Here is a 13889-nt window from a genome sequence, read left to right as displayed (position 1 = left end):
TGCAGCAGGCCCTCGAGGCGCTCCAGGCGCTCCGCGCGCGACGCGATGGCGCGTCCGGCGACGACGCGCCCCCGCTCGCGGAGTCCATCGCGGACGCGGCGCAGCTCCCCAGGCTGCAGCCGCCGTCCTGCTGCTTCTTCCTCCAGGGCCTCTGCGCCTTCGGGGCGCAGTGCGAAAACGCGCACGTCGTCTCGGAGCGGTGCCACTTCGGGGAGAAGTGCCGCGCGGGCCACACGAAGCCGCGCATCCAGTCCCTCGTCTGGTACTCCACGAACGTCTGCAGGCCCGTGCCTAAGCCGCCCTAGTTTTGTTCCTTCGAACGACGCAAACGGGGTCGTTAACGCCTCCGCCTCAGGCCGGCGTCAGCGACTCCACGGTCCTGATGAGGTGCGTGATGCGATACCTCTCCTTGGCGAGGAGCTTGGCCATGGTCTCGTTCTCCTTCTTGAGCCGCTCGTTCTCGCTCTTGAGCTGCGGCGGGGACGGACGGCTCGGCGGGCGACGCGCGGCGAGCGGCTCGGCGCGCGACGCGCGGCGAGGGCGCGGCGCGCGACGAAGACATTCGGAGAAGGACGCCGCGCGCGTACGGCCTCGGTGTCCGCGGAGCTCGCGGCGCTCGACGCGGGCGCGGGCGCGGCCGGCGGCGCCACCTTGGTCTGGAGACCAAAGTCGTCGTCCGTCTCGAGGGCCTTGACGCGCGCTTCGAGCGCTTTGAGCTCGTCCATCGCGCTCATGCTCGCGTCGTCGACGTGCGAAGGCTGGCGGTGCCGCAGCGAGTGTGAACCCTGGCGGTGCCCGGCGCAGCTCCACAGGCAGGCACACCCGCCGTTGGCGAGTAGTTGAAGTTAAGATGAACATAAGTAGGTACGGCTCAAAGCACGAAGGCGGAGTCGCCCGTGTCGCGGAAGCCGTGGTTGAAGTCGCACAGCAGCAGCCGCTTGTTGGCGTCGAAGTTGAGGCCCATGCGCTTCGACTTGGACCGGAAGTCGCCGTAGCCGTGCGTCGGGAACGTCTTGACCTCGTCCTTGTCGAGCTCCATGACGGGGAAGCCCGTCATCTCCGCGTAGACCTGGATCTCCGCCGCCGCGTCGATGCCGTGGAGCAGCGAGAAGACGTGCGCGACGTCGTCGCCGCGCGCGAGGCAGCCGCCGTGCGAGAGCATCACGAAGACCTTGTCGTCCTCCGCGACGTAGTCCACGAGATTCTCCCGGAACTTGTCCCCGTCCGCGTCCTCGCAGGCCTCGATGAGGCTGTGGCCCCAGGCGTCGAAGTAGCCGAAGTAGTCGAAGGCGAAGTTGAACGCGGACTGCGAGACCATGCGGATGCGGCGGCCGTGCGCCGCGAGGCGGTCCGTGAACTCCGTGTGGCTGAAGAGCACGGCGCCGTAGCGCCCCGGCGTGCCCGCGTCGCGGATGCGGTGGAACGCGCGGAACGTCTCGCCGTCGACGTAGCCCGTGCCCCGGACGACGGCGCCGCGCGCGTCGCAGACCACGAGCAGCGACGCGCGCATGGCCGCGAAGGGCACGTCCGAGGGCGTCACGAGGAAGAGGGGCTCCTCGGAGTTTTCCGTGCCCGGCAGGGGCACGGAGATGTGCGCGAAGGAGCCCTCGTGCGTCACGTGGCCGTTGAGGCGGCTGATGAGCCGGCACGCCGCGGCCACGTCGCAGCGCAGCTCCCACTCCTCCGTGGACAGGGACCGCGCCGCGAAGGGCAGCGGCGCCGCGTCGTGGCGCCGCGTCGGCAGGAACTCCGCGCCGCGCGGGATGGGGCCGACGCCGTCCCACGCGCCGGGCACGGGCGTGATGCTCGCGTCCTTGGCGATGTGCTGCTGGTAGTAGTTCATGACGCTGCGGTCCCGCACCTTCTCGTAGCGCGCCTTCAGATTCAACGCCTTGTCGCGGCCGAGCTCGCGGAACCGCGTCGACTGCATCGCGTAGACCTGCGCCTTGCAGAGCCGCTCGACGTTGAAGCAGTCGAAGAGCGCCTCCTCGATCGACGACGCGATCTGGAGCGTGCCGTGGTTGCCCAGGAAGCACAAATCCTTGCCCACGAGCTCGGGCACGCGCAACAGCCGCTCGCCCTCCATCATCGACCCCTGGAGGCTGCCCTCGGGCCAGTTGCCCGTGTAGACGGGATCGAAGCCCACGCGGCCCTCGTAGATGCACGCGTCGGGGTGGAACATGCGCAGGCCGCCCGTCTTGATGCAGCTCAGCGCCGTGAACCAGGGCTGGTGCGTGTGGAAGATGACCTTGGCCTTGGCGCCGAGCTCGCGGTGGATCGGCGCGTGGAGCGCGATCGCCGCGCCCTGCGCCGGGCCCTCGCCCTCGAGGATCTCGCCGTTGCCGTCGACTAATAGTAGATTCTCCGCCGTCACCTCCATCCAGTGCAGCCCGTAGCGGTTTAGCAGGAAGCACTCGTAGTCCGGGCCCACGGACATGGTCAGGTGGTTCCCGAGGCCCGACGCCGCGGAGAGGCCGCGGCTCGCGAGCGCGCGGAACGCCGACGCGAGCTGCGCGCGCTCCGCGAGGTGCGACAGCGCGTCGCCGGGCTGCCACGCGCGCGTCGCCTCCGGCGGCGGGGCCGCGGGCGCCGCCTCCTCCACGTGCGGCGCCTCCTCGGGCAGCTCCACGGGCGGCCCGACGTCGAAGCTCGGCAGCACGGAGGGCTTCGGCGCCCGCGGCGCCGTCGACGCGCGCGCGACCGCCGCGACGGCGAGCGCGCGCCACCACATGGGGCCTTCGGTGCCCGACGCGACGAACGACGGCTGCCGTCCGGAAGACGAAGAGGGGCCCCGATGGAATGAGAAGCCGCTCGGAGTTCAACATATTTCTAAATTACCGTCAACTTCACATGCAACGCATGTTGTATGTTACCCGCTCTATTACCCGCATCCACTAGACCGTCGCGTTCGCGGACGTGCCCGTGAAGGCCACGACCTTCCCGTCGACGTAGGCGTTGCCGTGGTAGAGGACGCGGTAGGTGCCCGCGTCCGCGAGCTCCGCGGAGATCGTCGCGTTGAGGTAGTGGTGGCGGTCCAGGAAGCCGTGCTTCACGACGGCCAGGCGGATGCGCGTCTCCGGGTCGCCGTCGACGAAGACCGTCGCCCAGCCGTCGCCCGCCGCGCGCTGGACCTCGAGGTACGTGCCGCCGTGCTTGAGGTCGTGCTTGAGGTCGCCGCCGACGAACGACGCCGTCAGGTTCCGCGCGGCCGCGTCCCAGCTCGCCGCGAGCTGGTCGCCGAAGTTGGCCCCGTCCGGGGGCGTCTCCTCCGACGGCTGCTTCTCGCCCCAGGCCCAGATGTCCGCGGAGAAGTCGGCGGGCATCGGGCCGGGGTCGACGGGGTCGCCGCCGAGCACGGCGTCCGCGAGGTCCGCGAGGATGGCGAGGTAGGCGTCGAGCTGGTGCGGCCCGTAGATCGTCGAGCCGCCCTCGTAGCGCTGGGCCTGGTACTCCTCGAACGTCGCCGTGTAGTCGGCGTACTCGTTGCTCAGGCCCGCGACGACGACGGCCGCGTGTTCGCCGAACTTGGCCCGGAGCATGCGCTTCACGCGCCGCCCCGCCATGGCCGTCATCTCCGTCGGCACGGCGGCCACAACGAGGCCGCCGAGGTCGAGGAGCTGCACGGGGAGCACCGACGGCGCCCACGCGTGCGGCGTCGACATCGAACCCGTCGGGATGAGGATCGTCTTCGGCGCCTGGCACGCCGCCTGCTCCGGCGTCGACTTGTGCAGGACGCGGGCCGCGAGCTTCCAGAACGGGTTCGGCGACGTCGAGTTCTGCGAGAAGTCGAACTGGCCCGGGCCGTCGATCGTCCCCGCGGCGAACGACTGGCCCATGGCCGCGTCGCAGAGTTTTCCCAGCGGGGCGCCCGTCTTCCAGTCGACGACCGCGCGCCCGGGCATCTCGACGAAGGCGTGCGCGACGCGGATCCGCGACGACAGGTCCGCGAACCCGCCGCCGGCGAGGAGCGCCGCCGCCTCGTCGACCTGGCGCCCCGCGATGATCGCGCAGGAGTCGAACATGTCCCGGCCCGGCCCGACGGACGAGCACTGCTCGTTGCGCATCAGGGTCGCGTTGGACCAGGGCCAGGGCGACGCGCCGGGGCACGTCGACGTGTCGACGTCGCAGGGCTCGCCCGTGTCGCGGCAGAACGCGCCGACGATGTTCGGCGTCGCGTCGCCCAGATTCGCCGAGCAGAACGCCGCGGGGACGGCGCCCCGGCCCGGGGCCGCGCCGGGGTTCAAAACGCGCTCGAGGAGCACGGACGCGAGGCCCTTGTTGTCGGAGCTCACGAGGCCGTTCGTGTTGTTCATGGACGTCGGGTGCACGGCGAACCACGTCGCGACGGCCCGCAGGTCGCCCGTCGCCGCGTCGTCGACGCGCAGCAGCGTAAAGTCCGTGTCGACGTCGCCGTCGTACGCGGCGCGCTCGTCCGCGGGGTTCAGCAGGTACGCCGACGGCGACCGGCTCGCGGACGCGTTCCGGAGCTGGGACGTCGCGACGCGCATGGTCGCCGTTTTATTGGTGGCGTCGGCGTGGGCGGCGACGAGCGCCTCGGCGACGCCGGACGCGAGCGCCTCGACGGTCTCGGGAAGGTAGCCGCTCCCGGCGAGCTGGAAGATCATGTGCTGGAGGAAGCCGCTCGCGGCGCTGTGCGTGTGCGTCCCGCTCAGCACGACGTTCTCGTAGGTGTAGGTCGCGTTGTCGCCGAGGGCGTCGCCGACCTTGGCCAGCACCCTGGACTTGAGCACGTGGCCGATCATCGCGTTGTCGACGGACACGAACGCCGCGCGGCCCCCGCCGTCGCCGACGAAGACGAAGGCCCGGGCGAACTGGCGCGTCCAGAGGCCCTGGCCGTGCTGCGACGGGTTCGCCATGCCCATGAAGAGGTACTCGGTCGACGGGCCCGTGCAGTCGCGCGTCGCCGTGCCCACGAGGAGCGAGGCGTCGGCGGCGCCGGGTTTCAGTTTGTGCGCTTCCTGGGTGCGTTCGGCGCCCGCGCGCGCGGCGCAGGACGCCGCAAAGAGGACGGAAAGGAGCTTCATAGTAGGTCTTCCCGCGCTCGACGCACAGGTTTCCCTCGCCTTCTCAGATTCTGCGCCGCCGCGACCGACTCGGATGCTGTGGTAATTTTGGTTCAACATTATATTCAACAACTCGTATATCAGCCTTCGCGAGCCCTCGCCTTCTTATTCTGGCACAGCGTCGTGATTGGCTCGCGGTAAGTAATTTTGATTCAACAATGTCTTCAACAACATTCCTCCTAGGCTTTTATGCGAGCCCCGCGTCGCCCCGGGTCTCGACGTGGACCAACGCCGCGCAGTCGAGCTCGCGGGAGCCCGCCGGGAACTCGTCCGCCGGCAGGTCCAGCGTCGTCGCGTCGCCGAGCGCGCCGTCCGCGCCGACGGGGAACACCATGACCTTCTCCTTGCACCCCACCAGCAGCCGGTCGCCGTCGACGAGGACGTGGCGCGGGTTGCGGAAGGTCTCGACGGGCGCGCCGAGGGGCGCGAGCCGCCCCGCCTCGACGACAAACGCCGCGATGGACGAGGAGGCGCCGCAGTAGAGCATGCGGTTCGACACGTAGGCGACCGTCGCGCCGGTCGCGCTTTCCCTCACGACGAGCTCCGCGGCCGCGTGGAGCGGCTCGGGCCCCGCGGCGCTGACGAGGCCGCAGAGCCAGGACGGCGGCGGCGCGTCGAAGAGCGTCGAGACGACGTGGAGGGGCGGCGACACGGCGCCCGTGCCGACGTCGAAGCCGTGGAGCGTGAGCTTGTTCGCGCACTCGTGGACGACGAGGAGCGACGACGGCGACGCGAAGGCGAGGTGCCGCGGCCGGTGGCCCATCTTCCGGTTAATGTGGTGCTGCACCATGCCCGCCGTCGCCGCCTCGGGCGCGAGGAAGTCCTCGGCGCGCGTCCGCGCGAGCGCGAGGTCGTCGCCGTGGAGCGACGCGACGGACCCCGCGACGTCCGCGACGGCGACGACGACGTAGGCCCCGTCGGGGGACCACGCGACGCCGTGCGCGTGCTCGCCGACGCGCGCCGTCGCGAGGAGCGTCGGCCGCTCGGCGCAGGCGAAGAGGCTGACGGCGCCTCCGAAGTAGTGGCTCACGGCGAGCCGCGCCGTCGCGCCCGGCCGCCAGGCCGCGTGGCAGGGCTGCCTGCCTCCCGAGCTGACTCGCGCGCGCTCGACGAGGGTGCCGCGTTCGACCTCGCACTGGACGAGCTCGCCGTCCTTCTTGTCCCAGTGGCAGACCAGCGCGTAGACCATCCGCCTGCCATCGCTGATCACGAACTCGACGGCGACGTACTTGCTGGTAGGTTCGGCGACGGCGTAGCACGTCGACGAGCCGTCGCTCAAGTTTAGGGACCGCACGTAGCACGACTCCGTCCCAAAGAAGGCGAGCGGGGCAGCCATGCTGCTTTACTTCAGGAATTCATGTTGCAGTGAAACGTGCATGAGAAGGGCTGCTCGTTGACGATGGTAGCCTCAAACGTGCTCTATTTCGCCGTCACGCTGCACAAATGCGGCTCGTTCTACGTGAGCACCTTGCTCCACGCGCTGCGCCGGCCCGCCTGCGAGTGCGATGCGCAGTGCGACGCGCGCTGCGGCGACGCCGGCGCCGTGCTCTTCTCGCGGACGGGCCTCACGAAGGAGCTCGTGGACCGCGCGCTGGCGACGGACGGGCCGCCGTCGTCCCTCTACAGCTGGTGGAGCTCCGGCCCGCGGAAGCCGCGGTCGTGCCGCGCGTTCGTGCAGCTGCGCCACCCGTTCGACGTGCTCGTGAGCCAGTTCCAGAGCTTCACGCTGACGCATCCGCTGCCGCCGGACGCGAGCGACGCCGAGCGGGCGCGCATCGCCGCGGAGCGCGCGCGCGAGCACGCCGCGGGCGTCGACGCCTACGCGATCGCGCACCTGCCGGAGCTGGTCCGTAGGATGACCGCGGCGCTCGAGGGCCTCGACGCCGTCGCCGACGTCTGCGACGTCTGGTACTCACGCTACGAGGACATGGTCTCTTCGATCCCGCGTCCCCGACGGATGTGTCCTCGCCCGAAACCGCCGATCTAGGTCGAGCGCGCGCCGGCGTGGGACGCGCGCTTCGTCGCCTTCTTCGACGTCGCCGAGGCGAGGCCGCTGGCGCGGCTCCGGGGCGAGTTCGCCCGCGCGGCGGACGTCACCGTCGACAACGCGACGCACACGGCCTACGTCCACCCGGGCGCCTACGCGGAGCACCTCCGGCCGGAGACGATCCTCGCGCTCACGCGCGCGACGCCGCCCTACGTCCGCCGGGCCTCGGGCTACTTTTAGCAGTCGGAGTCGTCGTGTCGGAGCATCGGGGCCCTCGGGCTCCTTCGAAGAGGCAGCGTCGCCGTGTCGGAGCATCGGCGGGCGGGACCCTCGGGCTACTTTTAGCATCGGCGAGGGGGCGCGGTCGAGCGTCGCGCCCTACTTCAGGGGCTTCTTCGCGACCATGAGCCACATGGGCGTGAAGGCGCCCGTGATGCCGCCCTCGGCGCAGCCGACGCCGCCGGCCTGGAGCATGACCTGCGTCTTGGACGTGCCCGCGGGGACGAGGCGGATGAGTTCGAAGAAGGAGAGGATCTTGGGCATGAGGAAGTACATGACGGGGTTGAACTGGAAGCGGGGCCACTTGAGCGGGTGCCACGACGGCACCAGGGGCATGTGCCAGGGGTCGCCGCCGTCGAGCATGCCGTCCGCGGCGCAGTCGCGCGCCTCGACGACGTCGAAGCCCGCGGCCTCGAGCGCCGCGGTGCACACGGACGTGTGGCAGAGGTCCGGCAACCCGTCGCCGACCTCGATGTCCTTCTTGAGCTTCTTGTGGCGCTCGGAGCCGTCGTAGGCGTCCGTGAGGCACCACTCGTAGCACGCGAAGGTCGCGCCGGGCTTGAGCACGCGGTAGATCTCGCCGTAGCACTTGGCGCGGTCCGGCGCGTGGCACGTCGCCTCGATGGCGTAGACGCCGTCGAAGGACGCCTCGGGGAAGGGCAGCGCCATGAAGTCGCCCTGGACGCTCTTGGCGAGGTGGGCGACGCCCTCGGACGCGCAGAGCGCGTTGCCGCGGTCGACCTGGAACTGGTTGATCGTGATGCCCGTGACCTGCGCGCGCGTGAACCGCGCGATGTTGCGCATGGGCCCGCCGATGCCGCAGCCGCAGTCGAGCACCTTGGCGCCGGCGGAGACGGCGAGGCGGCTCGCGAGGTAGTACTCGTGGCGCAGCAGGCTCTGCGCGAACGTCTCGCCGCCCCGGCGGTCCGCGAAGTGGAAGCACGCGCCCCAGCCCCACTCGTAGAACTCCGTCGCCAGGTCGTAGTAGGAGTCGACGAGGGCCGCGTACTCCGTGTTCCGCTCGCCCGCGTCGTCGCCCTCCTGCAGCTTGTTGTAGCCGTCGATGCGCCCGTGCTTTTTCGACGTCGACAGCGACGACAGGAAGCGCACCGTGAGCTTCAGCCCGTTGGCGCAGATCGGCGCGACCATGGCCACGGCGCAGAGGCCGCCGGCGGCCGCCGCCGGGTTCGACTGGGCCGCGCGCAGCGCGTCGCAGAGGCGAGCATTTATCGTCGTCATACTGCGACGTCGACGGCAGACGGCTCGGCACAAATTTGGGCCGGGCGACCCCCGGCCAAAGTCCCCTCTAGCCCGGCCACCGCGCCCACCGCTCCCCGCTACCGGTACTTAAGTTTCCCGCATTTTCAAGAGCGTTTCCGAAACGCCGACTCTTGCTGCGTCGCAAGACCAAGCGGCGCGAGCACGACGTTGTTGGCCGTGAAGTTCGAGCTTCGGGGATCGCCGAGATCCACAAGGCAGTTCGCTTCACTGGCGGAGCCTCAAAATCGACCGCACTCACGTGCGACGACCCGATTTCAGCGCGGTGGCGAGTGAAATAGGCCGCAAGGATTTCACACCCGTCGCCTGCACGATGTCCACGCCGGGAAGCGACCGGGGCGTGTCCTTCTCGCCGCAGACCCGCTTCGTTGAGTCACTCTCCATGTTTGGGGGCCGGCGCACGTCGATCTCCTTCGAGGAGGAGCGCCAGCACGCGCCCCATCGCTTCCGCGAAACCCCGCCGCCGCTGCGCAAGGATCCGTCCCTGATGATGTTCGCGACGCACGCGGACGCGCGCGCGGCCGCGGAGCGGCGCAAGTCGCTCTCGCCCATGTCCGTCGCGTCGACGCCGAGCCCTCCGCGGCGCGAGGCGGACGACGAGGAGCGGCGGCGGAGCGCGGCGGCGGACGACGAGGAGCGGCGGCGGAGCGCGGCGGCGCTCGAGGCGGAGCGGCGGCGGAGCGACGCGCTCCGCGAGTCGCGCGAGGCCCTCGCGCGCGAAAGCGACGAGCTACGGGCGTCGGCGGCCGAGGCGCGCGCCGAGGCCGCGGCGGCCCTCGCGGCCAAGGACGCGTCGCTCGCCGCGGCGCGCGTCGAGGTCGAGGCGCTCCGGAGCGCGGCCGCGGCGTCGCCGCCGGCCTCGCCGACGCCGCCGTCGCGGTCGCCCGCGCCGCGGCCCGCGGACGCGTCGCCCGCGCCGCGACCGCGCGCGAATCCGTCGCCCGCGCCGCGGCCCGCGGACGCGTCGCCCTGGCGGCGGACCTGGGACGCGAAGCGCGCCGCGGCGCCCGGCGGCGACGACGAGGCCCCGCCCCCGTCGCCGTCGGCGGACGCGCTCCGGGCGACGCTCACGCGGGACCTCGCGCGGCAAATGGACGAGGCCGTGGCGCGCGAGGGCGACGCGCGGCGCGCGCTCGAGCGCGAGCGGCGCGCGGCCGCGGAGTGGCGCGAGCGCTTCGTGTCCGCGGAGGCCAAGGCCGCGGGCCTCGAGCGCGAGGCGGCGAGCGCGCTCGCGGCGGCGCGGCGCGCGGCGCCGCCGGCCGCGGACTTTTGGTCCGCGACTCGCGCGGCGAACGAGGCCGTCGCGAGCGAGATCCGCCGGTCCGCCGCGGACCTCCAGGACGCCGCGGCGACGACGCGCGGCGACGCCGAAGCCGCGAAATCCGCGCTCGCGGCGCTCGAAGCGGAACGAAGCGCGCGCGCCGCCTTGGAGCGGGAAGTCGCCGAGCTCCGCGCGGCCGGCGACGCCGCCGCCGCCGCCGCGGGCGCTCTCGAGCGCGAGGTCGCGGAGCTCCGCGCGGCCGGCGACGCGCGCGACGAGCTCGCGCGGGCCCTGGACGCGGAGCGGACGCGGTCCGCGGCGCTCGCGGCGCGCCTCGAGGCCCGGGGCCCCGCGGAGCCCGGCGCGCTGCGGCGGCGCGTCGCCGACCTCGAGACGCTGCGCGCCGCGCTCTCGGAGCAGGTCGACGTCGAGCAGAAGCACTCGGCCGAGGCCGCGCGCCGCCTCGTCGTCGCGCTGCGCCAGGTCGTCCAGCTCCGCTTCCAGCTCCTCCACTCGCCGACGGGCGCGCGCGGCGCGGCCGCGCCGTTCCGGAGCCCCGCGCGCGAGACGTCGAGCCTCGGCGGCGGCGCCGCGCCGCGCGAGACGCCCGCGGCCGCGCGCGCCGCGCCGCCGCCGTCCGCGCCCTACTCGTCGCGCGCCGCGGGCGAGTTCCGCCACGACCTCTTCGACAACTACGACGACGACGACCTGCCGCCGCTCCCGACGCCGCTCCGCGAGGCGCGCGCGCCGCCGCCGGCCGACTCGTCGTCGTCGGGCCGCGTGTCGCTGTCCCTGTCGCCCGACGTCTCGCTGTCGCTGACGCCCGAGGCGGCGCGCGCGCGCGAGACCATGCTCGCGGGGGCCGCGCGGCGCGCGCCGCTCACGGAGCGGCGCGCGGCGCTCGCGGCGCTCCTCGCGGCCGAACGCGCGGAGATGACGCCCGCGCCCGCGCGGTCCCCGGACGGCGTGCGCTTCGCCTTCGACACGCCTCCGGAGTGGCCCGACGACGACGACCTCGGCCCCGCGGCGGACGGGTAGTTGAGTAAGCGCGTTAGACTATGGAGCGCGTCTTCGAGGTCGCTGACCTGCCGGAGCGCGTTTACGGCGTCCTCGTCGCCCATGAGACGACTTGCCCCGGGGGTCTCTCGAGATTAAACGTTGCGGCGGAGGGCCGCCTTGCCGTCCTTCCCCTTGGCGACGGCGCGCTTGAGGTGGGCCGTGCCCACGGACGGCGCGCCCGTGCGCACGGCGAGGAGCGCGGCCTCGTTGACGGCGTTCGCGAGGTCCGCGCCGGAGAACCCCGTCGCCGCCCGGGCGACGGCGCGGAGGTCCGCGGCCGCGTCGAGGCGGACGGTCGCGCCGTGGACGCGGAGGATGGCCTCGCGGCCGTCCTCGTCGGGCAGGGGCACGGTGACGCAGCGGTCGAGGCGGCCCGGCCGCACGAGCGCCGCGTCGAGGATCTCCGGGCGGTTCGTCGCCGCGAGCAGGATGACGAGCTCCGAGTCGTCGGCCTTGGCGTCGAAGCCGTCGAGCTCGCAGAGGATCTGGTTCAGCGTCTGCTCGCGCTCGTCGCTCTGGCCCAGCAGGCCCCGGGCTTTCGCGATGGCGTCGATCTCGTCGATGAAGACGACGCAGGGCGCCATGCTCCGCGCGCGCTTGAAGAGGTCGCGCACGCGCGCGGCGCCCCGGCCCACGAGCAGCTCCACGAAGGCCGACGCCGAGCAGCTCAGGAAGGCGCACTGGGCCTCGTCCGCGACCGCGCGCGCGAGGAGCGTCTTGCCCGTGCCGGAAGGCCCCGTGAGCAGGACGCCGCGCGGGCACTTGGCGCCCATGGCCCGGAACCGGCCCGGGTCCTGGACGACGGCGACGATCTCCTCGAGCTCGCGCCGCGCGCCGTCGACGCCCGCGACGCCCGCGAAGCCCGCCGTCGGCGCGAGCTCGCGCTTCTTGCGGTAGCGCTTCGCGACGGACTCGTCGACGGGCCCCCGCGACGCGCGCATGAGCACCTTGTAGGCGAAGACGAGGTAGGCGCAGGGCGCGACGACGGCGACGATGGCCTTGAGGGCCGCCGCGCGCCGCTCCGCGGGGTCCGGCGCCGCGGGCGCCTGCTTCAGCGCGCCGAAGCCCACGCCGTGGCTGCCCAGGCGCTCCGCGAGCCAGCTCACGTCGAGCCAGGGCACCATGGCCGCGTCGTAGAGCTTGGCGTCCGCGCCCCAGACCTCGAGCGTCTCCGCGCCGATCAGGACGCGGTCCACGCGGCCCGCCGCGGCGTCGTCGACGACGCGCGACAGGAGCTCGGGCGCTTGGCCGTCGGCGCCGGCGGCGTCGCAGCGCGCGGCGCCGCCGGGCCGGCACGCCGCGCCCACGGCGGCGACGACGCAGCGGTACGAGTAGCGCAGGCTGCGCAGGAGCGCGTCGCCTGACGACGAGCCTGCCATATCGCGAGGCCCTGACGACTGGTGCACCTTGCAGATCAACTTGAAGTGGCTTCACGCCTTCGATGCTATCGCCCCTTTGCCGGAGCCGCCGCGGCCAGCTTCGCCTTGAGGGCGCGGATCTCCTGCTTCGCCTTGGCGAGCTCGATGGCGTCGGGCTTGTTCGAGGCCGCGCCGAGCGCGACGTCGCGGCAGCGGCTCGCGAAGGCCAGCGAGCAGATCGTCTCGGACGCGTTGGACTCCGCCGGGGAGATGTTGACGAACATGAGGACCTTGGCGTGGCGGCTCAGCGAGTCCTGGAGCAGGAAGGTGAGCTTGCTGTTGCGGTAGGGCACGTGCGCGGCGTTCTTCTTCGCGAGCGCGGCGATGACGTCGCCGAGCGCGGAGAGGGACTTGTTGATGTTCTGCGCCTCCTTGAGGCGGTCGCCCGTCGCGCCCGTGCGGCTGAGGCGCTCCGAGCCCGCGAGGTCCACGAGGTTGAGCCGCGCGCGGCGCTCGGCGCCGTCGACGGTCGTCGATACGTCGAGCGCGACGATGAGGTGGCTCCGGGAGCTGCGCGCGTTGAGGTCGTGGCCGCCGACGGAGCGGTTCGCGCCGCCGCGCTCCGTGAGCCGCTGGACCTCGTCGAGGCTTTCCACGTCGAGCGACGTGAGGCCCGGGACGGAGTGGCCCGCGCCCGTCTGCCTCACTTCCAGCTTCGGCCTGCTCCCGCCGTCCGCGAGCAGGTCGACGATGGTCTCGTTGTAGACCTCGAGCATGCTCAGCTTCACGGCCACGGCCGCGCCCGGGGGCCGCGCGTGGAAGAGCTCGCGGAGCGCGCGGAAGTAGACGCCGCGGTCGTCCGGCGGGCCCTCCATCGTGTGCGTCTTGCCGCTGCCCGTCTGGCCGTAGGCGAAGATGCACACGGAGAACCCGTCGAAGGCGCTCTGGACCAGCGGGCAGATGGCCTCGAAGACCTCGGCCTGCGTCGAGCCGGGCCTGAAGACCGCGTCGTACTCGAAGCGCTGCTTCAGCCCCGCGTCGTTCGTGACCGTGACGTCGCCGTCGCAGCCGGCGGGGAAGCTCACGGCGCAGACGTCGGCGCCGGACGCCGTCTCGCAGGCGACGGGCGGCCGGCAGCGCGCGATGACGCGGATGTTGCCCTGGAGGACCGCGAGCTTCTCGCCGATCTCGCGGCGCCGCGCGCGCTCGAGCGCGTACGACTCGCGCGCCTCCGCGGCCTCCGCCACCGCCCGGCGCAGGGTCTCGACGTCCGGCGGGTCCAGCGCGCGCAGCTTCTGGTTCGCCGCGAGCTGCTCGCGCAGCGCGGCCGCGTCGCTCAGCGCCGCCGCGAAGTCGCCCTCGGCGCGGCGCCTCTTCGAGGCTCCGCGCGAGGTCGTCGCGCGCGCGCTCGAGGTCGTCGCGCGTCGCGTCGCAGTCCTCGCGCGCCGCGGCGAGCTGGGCCCGGACCCGCGCGAGGTCCCCGGCGCTCTCGCCGGCCTCGCGGTCGCGCGCGGCGAGCGCCGCCCGCGCGGCGTCCGCGTCCCGCCGCGCGGCCTCGGCCTCGGCGCCGAGCCGCTCGCGGT

The 13889-nt window shown here is 72.6% G+C and overlaps 5 protein-coding genes across 5 annotated transcripts; all 5 read right to left on the bottom strand.

Moving 5' to 3' along the window:
- Positions 1-351: 351 nt before the first annotated feature.
- On the bottom strand, positions 352-2731 carry AURANDRAFT_64927 (hypothetical protein; the record flags this gene model as incomplete). Its single annotated transcript, XM_009039642.1, has 2 exons — positions 352-471; positions 881-2731. 2 exons carry the CDS (start codon positions 2729-2731, stop codon positions 352-354), a joined length of 1971 nt encoding a protein of 656 aa, XP_009037890.1.
- A 135-nt stretch (positions 2732-2866) lies between these two features.
- On the bottom strand, positions 2867-5045 carry AURANDRAFT_53967 (hypothetical protein; the record flags this gene model as incomplete). The annotated part of the gene is made up of 1 exon (XM_009039641.1): positions 2867-5045. One exon carries the CDS (start codon positions 5043-5045, stop codon positions 2895-2897), a length of 2151 nt encoding a protein of 716 aa, XP_009037889.1.
- A 2404-nt stretch (positions 5046-7449) lies between these two features.
- Positions 7450-8499, bottom strand: AURANDRAFT_59110 (hypothetical protein; the record flags this gene model as incomplete). The annotated part of the gene is made up of 1 exon (XM_009039640.1): positions 7450-8499. The coding sequence occupies one exon, from the start codon at positions 8497-8499 to the stop codon at positions 7450-7452; it is 1050 nt and encodes a 349-aa protein (XP_009037888.1).
- Positions 8500-11145: 2646 nt separating this feature from the next.
- AURANDRAFT_14060 (hypothetical protein) lies at positions 11146-11808 on the bottom strand (the record flags this gene model as incomplete). Its single annotated transcript, XM_009039639.1, has 1 exon — positions 11146-11808. A coding segment is annotated over one exon (663 nt), but the record flags the coding sequence as incomplete, so codon positions are not given.
- A 584-nt stretch (positions 11809-12392) lies between these two features.
- Positions 12393-13502, bottom strand: AURANDRAFT_27999 (hypothetical protein; the record flags this gene model as incomplete). The annotated part of the gene is made up of 1 exon (XM_009039638.1): positions 12393-13502. A coding segment is annotated over one exon (1110 nt), but the record flags the coding sequence as incomplete, so codon positions are not given.
- Between the last annotated feature and the right edge of the window lie 387 nt (positions 13503-13889).

This window comes from Aureococcus anophagefferens, assembly GCF_000186865.1.
Source record: "Aureococcus anophagefferens unplaced genomic scaffold AURANscaffold_12, whole genome shotgun sequence".
NCBI lineage: Eukaryota > Pelagophyceae > Pelagomonadales > Pelagomonadaceae > Aureococcus > Aureococcus anophagefferens.
The sequence above is the reverse complement of the archived record's forward strand: the minus strand, read 5'-3'. Positions and strand labels throughout refer to the sequence as shown.